General features: G+C 37.9%; 1 protein-coding gene across 1 annotated transcript in view; it reads left to right on the forward strand.

Annotated features, from left to right (window-relative positions):
• LOC106652767 overlaps positions 1 to 18538 on the forward strand; it is a 53259-nt gene that overhangs the window by 18051 nt on the left and 16670 nt on the right. The window contains exons 4-6 of the mRNA XM_014371899.1: positions 40 to 191; positions 8282 to 8417; positions 14238 to 14397. Of these exons, the coding sequence (XP_014227385.1) occupies positions 40 to 191; positions 8282 to 8417; positions 14238 to 14397 (448 nt within the window). The remainder of the gene's footprint in view (positions 1 to 39; positions 192 to 8281; positions 8418 to 14237; positions 14398 to 18538) is intronic.

The following is an 18538-nucleotide window of genomic DNA, read 5'->3' on the forward strand; positions in this document are numbered from 1 at the left end:
ATAACTGCAATGAATCAATATTAAAAATATATTTTTTAGGATTTATTGGACCTGATGAGCCTGAAGAAATAGAGACAGCTTTAAAAGTAACTTCAGCCTTAAAGCTTCCACATATTTCAAGTTTATCTGCCCCTAAATCTTCAACTTATTCACATTTTTTGCCTCAAGAAAAAAAAAATTTAATACCACAGGTGAGTTACACGAATTAATTTCTATCAATTAATTGCGTTCTGCACAAGTATAAAGATAGTATATTACGTGCCTAGAGAGCGAAAAACTGAAAAGCCTCAGAGCACGTGTAATTATCGTCCGAGGCGAAGCCGAGACCGATAAACATGTGCTCTGAGGCTTTCTTTTTCGCTTCGTAGGTGCGTATACTATTTTTCATGAATCCCCCAGCAGAAATTAACTTTTTAGTTTTGACCGCCGGGACGAAAAAGGTTACTTTCGGATGGAGTAACATGAAAAAATATTTTACATAACAGGTATTTTTTAGAATTTATTTAGAAATTATGCAATTCATATTTTAAAGGTAAAATTTAATACTCCTTTAGATATCTGGCATCGGAATTGAGATAAAAATTAAAGTTAAAAGGTTATGAACAGTAAAACAAAAAACTTATCAAAAATTCTGTATTTTATTTAATTAATTTTACTTGGCAATAAATAAGGCGACACACCTGTAGTTAGACTCAATGAAACAAATACAAATCTAACCTAAATGATTAAGGGAAGTCACACACCAATTCATTCCTCTTGGCATTTTGTGATGTAAATAACAGTTTAATGTTAATCTACATTTTCAACATAAAATTGACATCTTTTTTAGCGAGTGGAGCGGTGAATGAACACGATGGCACTTTAATATAAAACTGATTTATTAATGATATGTGAAAAAATATAAATATGGGACGTAGGTCCTTGCTCGTAAGCGTACAGAAATATAAGTGAGAGCCTCACAGGCTCCGGCGCAGTGCTGTACTCAGCCGCAGTCGTTTTTCCCCACCACACGCACACGATATACCATGCCAGTCGGTAAGTTGGCGATAACGAAAATACGAGAGCACACACATACGATACTATTTTTGGTATCTTAACACCCCCACTGCTTGAGTTTTTTCGATAGAATCGTAACTTACAATTTTCATTTTATGGCGGAGAATGCTAAATTGTTCGTATGACAATGCTTTTGTGAAAATATCTGCGTATTGTTCGTGAGTATTTACATAGTTAGTCGATAGAATTTTATTTTGAACACTTTCGCAGATAAAGTGAAAACGAACATCAATTGGTTTTGACCTTCGATGAAATTCTTGGTCTTTAGTTAATTTAATTGTACTTTGATTGTCGATATTAAGCGTAGTCGGCCCAACACAACCATGCCCGAGATCATTCATTAATTTACGTAGCCATATTATTTCTTTTGCTGCCTCTATGAATTCCACCTCAGTGGTACTGAGGCTTACAATTGATTGTCGTTTTGATGACCATGCAACACACCCATCACTCATCATGCAAACGTAACCGCTTGTCGATCTTCGCGTGTCAGCACCGGCAGCATAGTCGGCGTCCGAGAAACCAACGAGTTCGAGCGATACTGCGTTCTGGCAGATTAAGATGCCATAATCGCGCGTACCTTTAAGATAGCGAGAAATTCGCTTCACAGCGGCCCAGTGCATGTCGCTGTGGCAGTCAAGGTATCTACTCACGACGCCTACAGCTTACGCGATATCAGGACGCGATACTATGGCTAAGAATAGAAGCGACCCAACAGCTTCGCAATACGGGACTTGGAGGTTGGTGGGCCCGGTTGGCTTGGTTAATTTTGAACCAGGGTCGGTAGGGGCTTTGACGGGGTTAGCATCTTCCATTCGAAACCTCTGTAACAGTTTATTGATGTAGAGTTCCCGTTTTACAAAAATACTGCCCTTGTCACGAATTATTTCCATACCGACAAAGTAGTTCAGATCACTAGTAAGTATAGGAAACTTATCTTCAAGCGCTTTTACAACTTTTGTCAATGTATTGACGTTTTTACAGAAAACAATTCCGTCGTCGACGTACAACGCGAGATAAACTTTATTATTATCTAAGACGCCTGTGTAGACGCACTTGTCGGCTTTGCTGCGAGTAAATCCCAAATTCAAAACAAAGTCGTTGAATTTTTGATTCCAGCAGCGTCCGGACTGCTTTAGGCCGTATAATGCCTGGTTAAGATTTAATGCTGATTTGTGTTTTACTGGAGCAAGCCCATCTGGAATTTTCTATTTAAATAGGCGGAACTTACATCGAATTGCGTACATTTGAGGTCGTCGCGGACCGCTATCGCAAGAAGTACGCGTATGGACTTGTACCTTACTACCGGTGAGAAGGTCTCTTGGTAGTCGATCCCAGCTTCTTGCGTGAAGCCCTGTGAGCAAAGACGAGCTTTGTAGAGGGGAGGTTTGTCGCCGTTCTGGTTTTTTATTTTAAAAACCCATTTGTAGCCTACCAAGATTCGATTGAGCGGTGCATTCACAATATCCCATGCGTTATTATTTTCAAGCTCGCGCATCTCCTCGTCGATCGCGTGTTTCCAGAGTTTGGCGTCTGCACAAGTGAGGGCTTCTCGGTAGTTTTTCGGCTCATGATAAACTGTAATGTTTGCCTGATATCGCTCTGGCGCGTGCATAGTGTCTCGCGGACGTAAATTGTGGGCAGGCGAATCGGCGGCCTTCTGTGCTTCGTTTGCCAGAGACGGCAGATCTCGCATTAAAGCTCCATCGCGCGCGTCAACAAAATCTTCGAGGTCGGATTCGTGTTTTGACTCTTCACGCGGCTCGATATTCTCGGGTTCATAGGGGTCGTCGTTTCGTGTATCGTCGTTACCGAAAGAAATATCTATTGTTGACGTTTCTGTGCAGTCGCGCGATTGCTCGTGGAATTTAACGTGTCTTGACACTACAACACGCCCGGTTTCCGAGTCAAATAAGCGATAATTTTTGGAGTCTTTTTCGTAACCGACGAAAATCAGTTTTTTGGATTTTTTATCCCATTTCTGGAAAATGTCTGGGATGTGTGCCAATGTATCACAGCCAAAAATTCGAAAGTGTTCGACATCGGGCTTTTTCTTGAACCACAGCTCGAACGGCGTAGCTGTATTAGATCGTGCTCCAAGCGTTCTGTTCAAAATGTAAACAGCCGTATTTACGGCTTCGGCACACAGACGCGTCGATAAATTCTTTGCTATGAGCATTGTTCGCGCGGATTCGACAATCGTGCGCATCTCGCGCTCAGCATGGCCATTTTGCTCCGGCGTATATGGAGCTGATGTGAGTAGTTTAATACCACGTTTTTCAAGGAAGATCGCGACATTTCGATTAGTGTACTCGGTACCGTTATCTGCGCGAAGAACCTTGGCATGGCTTCCAAATTGATTTTTTAACAACTCGATATAATTTTGCAGTGCCTCGAATGTATCGCTTTTATGCTGCAGGAAGTACACTGTACGATACCCTATGGCCTCGTCTTTAAAGAGAAGAAAAAACTTTGCACCTCCGACGGACGGAGTCTGCATTGGGCCGCAGAGGTCAGTGTGTATTACTTCGCCGGGCGTTTTACATACAATTTTCACATTTTTAACAAACGAATCTCTACGTTGCTTTCCGAGCGGGAATTTCTCGCAGAAGAATTCTATTTTATTTTGCACAGACAGTCCACATATTTTCGTGATTGACGTGTCCGAGGCGCTCGTGCAACAAAGCTATCGGCGCGTTCGATGTATAGTTTACGTCGTGGCGATTAAAACGAGTTTCTGGTACAAAATGCATTGCGATTAAATTATTGCTCAATTTTGTTCCGCAAGCTTGAGGCACATTATCTTTAGAATAAATGCTCGCGTCATCGTCCATCAGTACGACCTTGTTGTTCCCGATCGCCAATTCATTTGATTTTTACGTTTTTCGTCAGCCACGCTGCCGAGTCGTGAGCGATGTCGGTGAGCGCTGGTGTTCGACGCTGATGCGTCAAAAGGAACACGCGGGGTGGTATGTATGATGACAAATTACGCTCGCTTGGCTACAGAGACGTTTGTATTTCGATAGGCTACGGGAGCATCTTCAAATGCAGGTTACTAAGCAACGAATTGTTTTGTCTGTTATCTGGTTTTTTCTAGTTTTAAGTTAATTCTTTAGATTACTTTCGACGAGCGAACACATAATATTTGTTCTTGTTTTGGTCCAATAAAATATGTTTTTTACCAACGACTTTTCGCCTTTTAATTTTTCTCTCGACATTTTACACTTGAATCCATCTGATGTCAACACACCGGTAGCGACCAAACTTTTGTTCATTGCGGGAACATACAGTGCGTTACATATTATTCCATCCATCCATACATTATTCGCGCATCGCTTAATGGCAACATTGCCTTGTCCTTCGACTCTAAGCTCTGCTACGTCGCCGAGATAAACAGAGTCATCGAGTGTCGGCAAGAAATTTGAAAACCACTCGCGCCGGCAGCATATGTGACGCGACGCTCCGCTATCGAGATACCAGCCATCTTTCTCATCGCAGTCGTAGGATAATGCGCGCAGGAGGATTTATTACAGCTTCCGGCTCGTTGCGCAACTACAAATGCCGCGGTACGCGAACAGTCGTCGTTTGAGCTCTCTTTTTTCGCTTTATTAGCGCGTTTTTTCGCGAAACAATATTTAGCAACGTGCCCTGGTTTTTTACAAAAGTTGCATACCGAATTTCTCTTCTCGCTCTTCTCTTTACCATTGGCTTGATGATGATTTCCGTTGCTCCTTGGGCGATCGTGATTCGTGGTCGTTGCGAAGGCCCTGTCGACGTTGTGGTCGCTCGTCATCCGGGTCTCCTCTCGCAGTAGCCTTTCACGTAGTCTGTCGAGGGATTGGTCCTCCTCGGGTACGCTGTCCCATGCTGAGATGAAGGCGTTATACTTCGCTGGCAAGGTGCTGATAATTTTAGCCATAAACATGACTTCGTGTACCGGTTGGCTGATGTCCTTGAGTTGACTTGCCAAGTTTTCAATTTTTGCTATGTACTGCGAGGCGGTGTCGCTCGATGACTTTTTGTACTCGTGGAACCTTGTCGTCAAAGCGAGCTTGTTCGAAGTACTCTTTTGCTCGTGGATGTTTGATAGCTTGGTCCACATTTCAGAGGCGGTTGTACAATTAACCAGGTAGTTGAGCTGACTGTACTCCACTGCCGATGATATTACAAACATGGCTTTCGCCTTGGACTTCACCCATGACTTGACCGCGGCTGCGTTAGCGTTCGCGTTACCGGGCTCGGGTTTTGTTGTTGTCCCTTCGACAATTTCCAGGAGATCTTGGGCCACCAGTATGACTTTAATTTGAAATTTTCATAACTGGAAATTCTGCCCATTGAACTTAGGGATGTTCTTATAGTCAGACGTACTGTGCTCCGCCAATTCGGAAGGTAGAAAAAACATAGCAAAAAACTATTTCACAGGTGAAACAAATAAAACAGTACACTGCACCACGTTTTACTCTATACGAATCTCGCTGGGCCCATAACCTGTAGCGAGTGAAGTGGTGAATGAACACGATGACACTTTAATATAAAACTGATTTATTAATGATATGTGAAAAAATATAAATATGGGACGTAGGTCCTTACTCGTAAGCGTACAGAAATATAAGTGAGAGCCTCACAGGCTCCGGCGCAGTGCTGTACTCAATCGCAGTCGTTTTTCCCCACCACACGCACACGACATACCATGCCGGTCGGTAAGTTGGCGATAACGAAAATACGAGAGCACACACATACGATACTATTTTTGGTATCTTAACATCTTTGAGCCTTAAAAAATGTCGAAAAATTGGCAGAATGTGCCTTTGCATCACAAAATAGCTTATTTTTGCTATTTTAGCAGTGATTAAAGCTGTACAAAAGTTTGTGCACCAGCTGATGGGAAAAAAGCCAAAAATAAGAAAATTTATTAACGTTTTTGAGCACATATTAAACAAAAAAACTGATATGAAGGTCTAAATCAAAATTCCAGAAAACTGAGTCCATAAAAGGTACTTGTAGCAGTACATCTAATGTACTGTCTACAAGTGGCGACTTACGAGGCCCGCGAGTCGATATTCGCGCGTACACAGTAGGTTACAGAATGGACACACACGAGCGCACATACACGACGAGATGAGCCTGCAGCGTCACGTGCCTCCGAATTACGTACGCAGCGCCAAGCGAGGCGCGCGCGATGCTGCGATCTATCAACCAGCGAAAAAGATCGCAGAATCTCTCGTGCCACGAAAACGAGATGAGGCTACTAACCTCGAGTGAAACAGAAAAAACGAAGAACACGAAGTTTATTTTCGAGAGAAAGTGTCAACGTTCTGTTAAATCTACTGTATGTGTGTGTGTGCTCGACGAACTGCCAAACCTCCAGTTGGACTGACGAGCCCAAGTGAAGTTTTTTTGCATCGCAGAGACAGCGAGCGCGGTCATCGACCCTCGACACCATCAGCCGCCATTGTCAACAACACCGAGACGAGACGACGACGACAACCCAACGACGTGCCGAAGATTTTAGCGTTAAGGTAGCTTTAAGCCGTAACTTTACCTTCGAGTCACCGCGTCCGTCGCGTACGTAATTACTCGCACCCGGGAATCACATCTCGCCGACGAGCCGAGCCGGTCGATGCGAACTCGCGAACGAATAGATGAAATTAGTACGACGGTCTGCATTGCCGTATCATGCAGTGGTGCCTTTTATTCAATAACATCAAATATTTTGATAAATAATCATAGTTGAACTTATTTAGTTATTTCAGTTTTCTGTTTTTATTTATTCCTCCCCACCTAACCTAACGCTACATACTATTCTAAAAATTTTGAACTATACCAAAAGTGACAACCTCAAAAACTCTGATCTGAACCTTGCGCACAGTGTCAAACTGCTAAAATAGCAAAAATAAGCTATTTTTAATTTATCAAAGTCATGCCTTCTATATTTTATTTTAAGAATTTTATCGGCGATGAAGGCTTCACCGTTGGTTAGAAAGGTAAATCTAACCGAAATAATTAATATTTTATTAACAATTCGTGCGACGTTTCGCCGAACAACGTCGACCTCTTCAGGTAAACTAACTCATACAAGTAATGTTAACAGTATATCGACCACATGGCGACACAAACAACATGACAAGCACACATGGATACACACATCACGCAAATTCAACGGTTAGAATAATTCAAAATATTGCTGTACATTGAGTTGAGCTATTGATCTTATACACGTTACACCACTCTGTGGACCGGACAGAATTAGATTGGGTCTAGTCTACGCGACCCTGGTGCTAAATACACGAGTTGGGTCGATTGGGTTATTATAGGTTTCTCGGGTATAAATTTTTTTTATATTTAAAAATTGTACGAGCCAAAATTTTGCCTTCAGCTCGTGCAAATTCTGAAGAACAATATTTCGGAATGATAAAATTTTAAAATAAAAAAATTTAGAAAAAATTAAAATTCATTTTTTCGTACCTCAGTTCACGTATGCAAACGATACTGAATAAACAGACTCTTAATTGTAACACTCGTTCGATATGCGTATGATGGCAGCACGTACGGATTTATTGTAGAGAAATTGTCCCCTGTAAACTCAAGAACTGCGTAGATCTGTTTTGGCTATCGCGGAATTAGCATCGTGCAGCGTACACTTGCGAGACCCGTGTTTTATAAGGCCAATTCGGGAGATATTCGACGACGCGCTATCCTTATGAGTTGGAATTGTTGTACAGCGGTGCGACCGGGTGATATACTTGGACAGCAATCCTTCGTCTATCTTGTAAGTACCAAATTTTTCTTTCACGCTGTAACTTTCCGTGGGGTCCCCTTTCGCTCTCCCTCTGTTGCTGCTACGCTACTCGCGGTCGGGATAATTACCTTGAATTGATTATTATGATCATCATTCACTTTAATTTCTAGTTTAAATTATCTTTCGAGGTACATTATCCTATATTTTACTTGAATGCGTTGTCACTTCTCCAGCTGGGTGACTATACTTGCCTACAATATTAAGAACAAGTACCTACGCGGCCTCCACGGTACAAATTAATTTTCCGAGGTTGCACTTGGATATATAACGCGGCCTCCCCTAGGCCAACCCTTATACCTTTTAAAATATTTATCGAAATCAACTTTTTTCATTTCCACGAAGAACGTAGATTCCTTGCATTTTTTAAAAATAATTTGATATTTTTCTTTGTCCCGTAAAATATATTCTTTAATGCATTTATTTCAGGCTCTTCTTAAACTTACTGATACTTTGCGATGGAAAGCGATAACTATTAAGAAGAATACTCGAAATGATAACATAATGAAAATAGCTGATAATTTTATAAGAGCTTCACTGAAAAACAAAATATGTTTAACATCAGGTAATAATAAATTAACTACTTAATAGTAATTTTTTTTACTTATGTACATCGAAAAATAGAAATTCTTTATGTCTAATTTGGTTCAAAGACTAAATAGTAACATTTTTTATTCATTGGTCAATAAGATCGTCTATGGGCGGTGGTAACATTCTTCTAATGGTAATCTTTCATAAATTTTCATTTATTCAATTATTCATTAAAAGTAAAGGTAACTATACAATCTAAAATAATCGTTTGATAAAAAATGGAATCAAAAATAGACCTGCCTTTGTGTGTCCCGTTAAGTGAATATATTGAAATAAGTTCTCGAGTAAGTCGAATTGAATAGGAGATGGATTCATTATTACGTGGAAGTACGTGAAAGGAGCACTTGTCATCACAGCTATGCGGGCCGGTTCCGACTGACTGGTCACCGCTCAGCGCGTCTCATACGCACCTGACAGACTCACTCACATAAATAAATGCACGAACAAACTCGCTCAATACTCCCGCTTGACAAGCATTTGCATAGGAACATAATCGACGCACTCTCGCTCATTCGCAAATTTTCGTAGCATCAGCACACCTTTCAAACATACAATCTTATACATAAAATTAGAAGGATTAAAACATAAGAAACAAGAGTTTATACAAAACATCTACAAGAGTGCATAAAAGCATACTGGAGGGCATAAGAGCATGGTGACATCGGCCCGCAGCTGTAAAAGAATTTGCCCAGTTTCCAAAGGCATTGAGGCTTGTTCTTGAATGGAAGTGCACGCCTTTACTGCTTGACATGCTTCACAACATGCGTTTGATCCTTTTCTTGCATGTATGCCCTTGAGTTTTCCTGTATTGTTGATCTCGGTCAATTTCTTCGTATTGACATGTTCTGCGCGCTCTGGAGAAAGCGTAGGTCCACGCTGGCCACAGTTGCCTCGCATGGCACAACGACTCTAAAAAGTAATCTCCAAATTTTTTTGGACTGCTTGATGACACTGGCAATTAAATGCCTTTTTAAACTTTGAAATATCATACCTCGTATCTTCAAAAAGAGCACGAAAACCCTTTGAGGTGCATACTCCGATTGCGAACAGGTTCTTTCTTAAATTTGGCACAAAAAGCATATTTTTGATCTCTCCAAGTATCCAGATACCGTTGATATATTTCTGCACCACAATCGTGCCCGATCCACTGACGCTCAAAACATAATCATCACCAAGGCAGATTCTACCGTCTGACTCGAAGTCCAAAAACCACTCGCGCTGAAAGCACAAGATCCGCTCGCTACACTGTCGGCAAGCCAGCAGTCATTAATACCGAGCTTTAACACAGCTTCAATATTTTCATCAATCGCAGAGATCGTAGCGCAACAAAGACTCAGTAAGTTATCTACATTTAAAGTGGCTATGAAACCATGAGCGTAGTGGTTGTTGTTGTTGTCTTCGTCATTGATTTCTTCAACAAATCGCTGCTGATTTATCTGCTTCTTACGGCAATCTCGGGCGTAATGGCCTTTGCCTTTACAATAGTAACATGAAGGCTTTGTGTCTCGGCTCCCACTGCTGTTAGACTGTTTTTGTAGTTGATGATTATTTATTTTGTTTCTAGCCCCACGATTTCCATTATACGAGTCGACGAAAGCACTGTTTTGATTATCTTGCTCTGTGAGTCGCTTTTCTTCAATGAGAAGCCTTTCTTGTAATATTTTCAACGTTTGATTGGCAGGGTCAACGCTATCACATCTAAGAAGCCGTTATATTTTGATGGTAGACTGCCGAGAATTTTCGATATTGTGGCAGTACTTGATATTTTTTCTTCGAAGTCTCTCAACTGCCGAGCCAAATTTTCGATCTCGTGATGTATTGTACTACTGACTCACATGCTTCCACGCGACACGAGTAGAATTTTTGAAGCATGGACGACTTATTGGTTGCAGAATTTTACTCGTGAATCAATTTTTTTCTATTCCAGACTTCCTTCGCACTTTCGCAAGTCAGACAATTTTCAACTAGCTCGTCGTTCATGGCTGATGGCAGGGAGTAGACTGCTTTTGCATCTTATCTGGTCCACTTTACACCCTCGGTCCTATTCAGATTGGTAGGCGTTAGCCACCAAAACCTGGCGCATGTGAAATTTCCAGACTTAGAATTTTCTCCATTGAACCAGCGCATCCTCATTGCGTGCAACTCGTCCGACATGATGTCTCAAATTCTAGCAATAACACTTTTCACTACTTCACAATCTTTGTGGAATACAGAGCATAATGTCGGGAAAAACAAGCGATTTTTTAAAAACTTTCACTGGCTGGGCCCTTAGCCTATTGAAATGAGTACTCGAGTAAATCGAAAGGAGCTTTTGTCAGCACAGCTACGCGAGCCGGTTTGGATTGACTGATGACCGCTCGGCGCATCTCATACACACCTGAGAGATTTACTCACACGAGCAAATGAGCGGAACAAACTCGTTCAACAAAATAAACGGGATAACGTTTCGTAGAAGTTTTTATGAGAATTAAGTTAATGAAAATGTACTCAGAACATAGTATCAAAAATTATGAATTGTCAAGTACTTTCAATCGCGGCCTGCAATAATAGAGAAGAGTAGCAGTCAAAGAATAGATAACCTATTATTGTCATATGTAGTAAATGAGAGCCAGTAAGAATGGGTACAAAAAAACAGTGAATATTGAACTGCCAAGGTGAAACTGGCCTGGAATATGTTTGACACATGATGACTTTCTTACCTATAAGAGGGGTGACATGTAAGTAAATCCAACCCAAACCTCCCCAAGGCTATGTTTATGCAAAATGGATGCTTATACTACTGTTATGAATGGGTTATTCCATTGCAAGCGTGAGTTCTTCAAAATTCTAAAAAATTCATACAGTTTCTTCGAAAAATTAAAAAAATTCATTGATATGTCTATTTTTTGGTTTAAGGGGTCTATGTCCTCTTGTTCATTTTCAATAAAACTATTTTATTATTACAAATGCGAAATGATTATATTTTCAATAATCATATTGTTATGTACCGTGTAGTCGATGCATTTCCGTTCACGCAGATGACATTGTGGAGTTGTGACATTACAAGTTTTCAATTATCAGAACCAAATTTTCTTATGACTTCAGTTCAAGACCTCGTTTTGATCACAAAGTTTCCTCTTGGAGGATGAACAAATATTCTTTTATGAGGAAGCTCTTAGCCAATGAATTGGCAGTGGTTTTTTATCGAATGTTGCTGCTATTAATTCTTTGAGAAAAATTGGAAGAGTCACTCGTGAAATTTTCTGCTTGAGGTTTATGATCCTGATGATTGTCTTCCAAGTTTTTCTGATCGAGTGTAAATTTTTAACTACTACATAATAAAGTTCTTCTTGCTTTACTTGAAATTTTTAGTACTCATCTCTTATTTTTATAAGCACCTTGATCGTTACTTGGTTCGGATGCTGTACTGCAAATGCTACAACTGTATTTTTGTTTCATTGGTGGCTATTGTTTTTATCTTGAATTTTTCGCTATTTTTAATTCGTACCCATGTGGTATCTTACACTTCCCCAAGTTCTCCGTTCTTGATTTTTGAAAGTCAATAACCCACGAAAAGTACCCTGATTATTCTGAAAAAGCGTTATTCGAGAGGTACGCCTACTTTATTTGAACATAGATAATATAAGACATTAAACATAAATTCAATCTCTTCTCAAAATCTGCTCGAGTTTTCAAATATCATACATCAGTTTAGAGGCAAAGAAAATAAAAAATAAATGTACATATTTATTGTAATGCTAGAATTCTCGAGGATTCGTGAAAGGTCACGCAAGTCACGACTAAAAAAATCATACAACCCCACACAGTTGCATGCTGGAAGGTCGGGCGGAAATATAGAACCAATCGTTTGAAGTTAAACTAAAACTTATGTCAGGATTTTTTAGCCTCGGCTAAACGAACAGTTTAAGCAGGAGGTGAAGAAATAATAGTCAAATCATTCTCCGTGTTGAGCAACACAATCATGTTGCAGTCAAACTTTATCAAGTGTGACGTCGATTTTCTCGACCTCATCAAGCTTTACAGAAAATTATGACAATAGGATCAAAAAATTAATAATTATGTCAAAAACAATATAAAATAAATTATAGCAAATATCGTCGTCTACAAATACACTCCTTGATTTATTGGAATTGTGAGTGAAATTAATACAACATGTAGGAGGGATCGCCATATATACAAAAATACATGCCATGTATATGAGACATATACAAATGTCAACAATACAAACAAGTAATAATAATTGCAATTTCAAGTCTTTTCGAAACATTTCCATATACAGAGGTGAGGTTTTTTTGTGTCTTCTTGTTTAATAAATTGCATTATGGCATTTTTTAATGTAAAACATTTCAGCTAACAATCTTTTTTGCAAATTGCTCTCTGTATGCAATATTTTTACCCCTTAAAAGTCAAATTCTTTCCCTTTGCTGAGATCATTAAATACACTAGATTTTTATTCAACAACGTTTATTTTTCTTTTAACAGCAAATTTTATAGACCGATAGCAGGAAGTCCTATGGACTTTTCCATATCGCGTATGTTTGCAGATCTTGTACTCTCAGATTTGGAATCGAGCTGTTGGAGTAGGTTAAAGAATAAGCGATATGTGGATGATAGCTTTGCATGTGTAAACTTGGAACGTGTCGATACCATTCTTGATGTGTTCAACAGTCACAACACCCGCATCAAGTTTACTCATGAAATAGAAACCAATGGAGCTTTGAATTTCCTGGATGTTACTTTCTCAAGGAACAAGTTTCACGTCATCACTAAGTGGTATAGAAAAAAATATATGTGTAAAAAATATAAAAAAAATATAAAAAAAATATAGAAAAGAGATTGCTTCTCAAATAACAATCAATTTCAAATCTAACCACCTATTGGAATTCAAATTTAATAACACCTTCAACTTAGTTGATAGAGCTATTTTACTTTTGGACGATATTCACCATATACGTGCCATCCAAATCGTTTATAAGATTCTCCAGCAAAATGCCTACCCCATCCATTTCTACCAAAAATACATCGACAAAAGACTGCATTACATTTTCCATAGATCCGCGTTTGATATTGACAATGAAACACATAGAATGAAAACATAATGTAAGATTCTTTCCTTGAATCAACAGCAAGATTGACCATATCGTCAGATGCGGATAAGATATAACGGCAACTGTAGACTGTGTCAATACGGTTTATAAGTTTGACAGTAAATTTTGTAATGCGACGTACATCGGTCAAACTAACAAAGCTCTCAAAAATGGATGAATGAGCACATCAAAAATAAAAATCCTGTTTTAGTTCTTCTAGCTCACTAGTTAAAATACCAACATGAATTTGACTTTGAAGAGGTAAAAATATTGCTTACAGAGAGCAATTTGAATTGACTCTGCTGTATATGTCACGATTGTTGTCGAAATAGGAATCCGCTCGTATGCCTTCGTCATTAGACTACGAGCGTCAAAAGTTATTCTCTTTTTACCTCTCTTCTGCTAGTGCTCGCTCGTCCCGCTTCAGTCCGTCACACAATAATCGACCATTATCAAATTAGCAATAGATAAATATTAATTAATAAATATTTCATTATTAAGTATAAATAATGTATAACATTAGTAAAGGCTCTTGCCCAATAGGCGGGAAAGATAATAACGAACAATATATTCGTTATATTATATAATATATAAAATAAACTATATGCACATATTTTCGATTGTTAAAGTTTCTGTACAGCAGCTTGTTAATTAATTTTATCAACTAGTTACAATAACTTTTAATTCAACGTTCGTATTCTTGACAGAGCAAACATCGCATATCATTTATTTTGGAGAATGGAATGAAGAATTTTTCAATTCAGTGAACAATGCTTTTATAATTGTTATAACTTCTGAAAATATCTCTAATGAAAAACTCCAAAGTTCGAATTTGAAAAATACTTTTTTAATTGTAGATAATATTGGGTGAGTAGTATGTTTCATTAATAATAAAATTTTCTAAAAGTCTGTTTGATTGAAAATATTAATTTATAAATAACTATTATAATAAAGTTAATTAAAACATACAAAATTGATAATGTATACTGATACGTGGGTAAACTGTTACTTGAGGGGAAAGGGAAAAAATAGAATAATATTACAAAAATTTATTACTATTTAACGCAGCTGGGTGATTTTAATAATAATAGTAAAGATTTAGCGCATCTGTGTTGTTATTAATAAACAGATGAGGCACCGCTACGTAGCGCAATTACAACAAAGTTCATCTTCAATATTGAATATATATTTATATATTTTTCATTCATATCTGTTCGTAGATAACCAAAATACAGTTAATAAAGGTAATTTCTGGCAGTACGCCCATAAGAGCCCACGTTGAAAACGCGACTTTTACATTAATCGTTTTCGAAAGTTAGTTCGACAACCGGGGCTGAAATTTCGGGTAAATATCAAGGAAGTCATGAAGAACAACCCCTTAAATTTTAAAAAGGATATATTTATTTTTTAATTCACCATCCAGTTACTTTAATTGCATATCCAAAAAAGGTAAGAGTATTCGATGTTTGACGTTCAAAGTGTAAACATCTCTAAAAGCCGTTCTCTGTATAGTGATTGTTCTTGTTAATAAACATGGATTGGATAAGTGTAGACCCGCAGGATATTCCGCCGGATAAGTGTATGAAACAAGCATGTCATAAATCGGTGGAAGTGCGAAGTGTGGCGTGCTTGTTGTGTGATGTAGTCTACTGCAAATCGGACTTTACGAAGAAAGTGACGAATCGGACTTTACGAAGGACGATGGCAAGGCTTTCTTCATTACAAGACATATTAGTGTGTGCCCAGAGCACAAAAATCTAACGTATCCCACCGACCTTTCATGTGATCAAAACAATAATGAGTTGCGTAGTTTGAAATTGAAGCTTGTGTTAATACATAATCAAATTAACAGTGTCTCAAATGATGCTAAAGCAGCTGAGGTGGATAAAGATATGGATTCAGCCTCTCAATATGATGATGATAGGAGCTCTGCCTTGAGTGAGCGTAGCAAAAAAAGGAGACGTGTGCCGGATGATTCTAGTAATGATTGTCAAAATTGTGTTTACTATATGAGTGTGCTTGAGCACAAACAAGAATTGAATAGAGAACTTTCTATACAAAAACAAGGAGCTCAGAGAACACAATAGTTACCTACGATCGATTGCTGATAATAATAACATTACAAAGCAAAAGGAGCGTTCGTATTCAAATGTTCTATCAAATGTATCAGTGAAACTTATACAGTACAATTGATCGTTAAAGTAAAAAAGAACTTCAAAGGTGACACATTGAAGCTTATACAACAGCAGGTAGCCTGTAAAGCACACGCGAAAAAATTAAGATTAAAATATTAAGATTAAATATTAAGATTCAAACGGTAACGTCTATGTTAAGTGTCAGAGTGATAAGGATTCCCAAGACAACTTGGAAGTTTTGAACAATGAGAATAAAAAGGAGATTTATGCAAACAAGTGTGAAAAAAATAACCCTCTCATAAAAATTACTAATATTATTGCTAACGAAAATCTTAAAGAAATCGCTGCTGACATTATTACGAGAAATAATATCCCACCCTCAACCCAATAGCTCCCCAATAGCTTGCTTGAAATTGTTTAAATTTGAATCGTTTATAGCTCGTGAACGATAGATTTTAGGGAAAATTTGCAAGATTACTTTTTTGTTTAAAATGACCCTGAAAATCTTTAAGAATGGGTTTCAGGTCCAAAAGTTTGAATTTTTATTTTTGCAAAGTTTTTACATTAATTGTTCTCAAGAACTGTATGGTCAAGTTTTTCCAGTTTTTTAGTTATGTTTCAGGACATACTGAATAATCATCTGCTAGTTTTTGAAAAGATTTTATCGATGCGTTTTTTTAAAATCACACAAATAGCGTCTTTTCGACACGCTAGCATAGGGATCCCACGTTAAAGTACCGAACTTTGAATAATTATAATTCGGAAATGGTTTGGTTAAAGTTCCTGAAATTTCTCACACATATGAAAAGTACTGTCAATAATATGTGGTTAAAATTTTAAGACCCTTTATGTATAGTCATTTTTTTGAAGGAACTACCTTAAGTGTTACTATACGACTACTCAAGGATTGTACTTTTACTGTGTCGGGCCTCTACAGGTGTCACGACTATGATGATATGGAATTCACTCGTGATGTAACCGGCTTCTTGAATGGTAATAAAAACACGGAAAATCACATTATATCTGGTGACGTGAACATTGATCTTATAGCAATTGATACCAGAGCACAGGAATATTTCGATATTCTAAGTAGTAATGGCTATCAATCGAAAAAAACTCCATTACGCATCCTGCTGCTATACAAGGGACAGGTACATGTATAGATCATATGAATTGTTAAAAGCAAGATAGATACGTTCTCTGCGAAATGCATGAACATGCTTACGGATCATTACCCTATCATGCTCGCAAGTGACCGAAGAAATGATGATGTTGGAGGAAGCAGACCGACCAAGCTATCTGTGAAGAAATTTCTAAATGGATGCAATGTTAGGACATGACATGATGTATACAATATTAATAACATTGAGGAAGCCTTGGACCTCTTAAGGGGACACACCTGTGTTTATACCTATAAATGAAAAACATGAAAATTAAGGATTACTATCAAGATTTTTTGTTTCTTATGTAAAATTATGTTTTTACAGGTCCTTTACAACAAAAAATATGTCTGCAGTTCCTTTTATTATTAAAATTCATCCAGAATTCATATATATTGACTTGTGATTTTCAAGTCCTTGACCGCATGATTTTGAATGCAACAGTTATTCAATTGTATTCCTTTAGGTCTCAAAAGTTTTATAATTAAATTCTTTTCCACTTAAGTGTAGCAGAATTTCAAGAAATGGCTTGGAAATTTTTTTTCATATAAAAGTACAAAGAAAATGACAAAAATAACTATTTTAATAACGCTTATTGCTATATTTGGAGAGAAGTAGATTAAATAAATAACTAAATAAAAAATCTGCAACACTTAAATGGAAAAGAATTTAATTACAAAACTTTTGAGACCTAAAGGAATATAATTGAATAACTGTTGCATACAAAATCATGCGGTCAAGGACTTAAAAATGACAAGTCAATATATATGAATTCTGGATGAATTTTAATAATAAAAGGAACTGCAGACATATTTTTTGTTGTAAAGGACCTGTAAAAACATAATTTTACATAAGAAACAAAAAATCTTGATAGTAATCCTTAATTTTCATGTTTTTCATTTATAGGTATAAACACAGGTGTGCCTCCTTAATTGGCAAAATACCGAGTATATACACTAGGTCTCCGCTGCCAGTTACCGCAAGAATGAAATCAAGAAAAAACTGGATTACACAGGCACTAATTAACTCTGTCAACAAGAAAGACAAACTTTACAAGCAATGGAAATTGGAACCATTTAATGTTGCTAAAAAAGATCAGTATATGAAATACAGTAAGGCACTCAAGTCTTTATTGCGCAATGCTAAAAATCACTTTGAAAAGAAACAAATGCTAAAAGCTGACCCCAGAAATCTTTGGCAATACGTACACAAGAAACTTGAGTCAAAGTCTAAAAAGCAAAACATTGAAGGAATAACTGTCGATGATGTTTTGACACAGAATGACTTCGTCGAATACTTTTAGTAAATATTTTTTCAATGCAGCTGGCAATCTGGGTGTTTCAATTGCCACTCCGATAAGTACACAGCCTCCACCGGAAGTAAGGATTTATGATCATACAATTTATAAGTACCCAACAATTCAATTGGAAGTACTCGACATAATACAGCATCTAAAAGATAAAGCTGGAGGACATGATAATATTCATGCATCGGTGCTGAAACTTGCTGCTGGTCATATTGTAGCCCCGCTGACACACATTATGAATGATATTAACAATCAAGGAACAGTGACCAATCAATTTGAGACGGCTGAAATCGGTCCAGTTCATAAGAAAGGAGCCAAAACGGATGTTGGAAACTACCGCCCAATAGCGTTGATATCAAATCTGGCAAAGGTGTTTGAACGCGCGATAGCCCGGATGCTGTTTAAGA

Source organism: Trichogramma pretiosum, unplaced genomic scaffold (genome assembly GCF_000599845.2).
Source record: "Trichogramma pretiosum strain Unisexual culture from Peru unplaced genomic scaffold, Tpre_2.0 scaffold79, whole genome shotgun sequence".
NCBI lineage: Eukaryota > Metazoa > Arthropoda > Insecta > Hymenoptera > Trichogrammatidae > Trichogramma > Trichogramma pretiosum.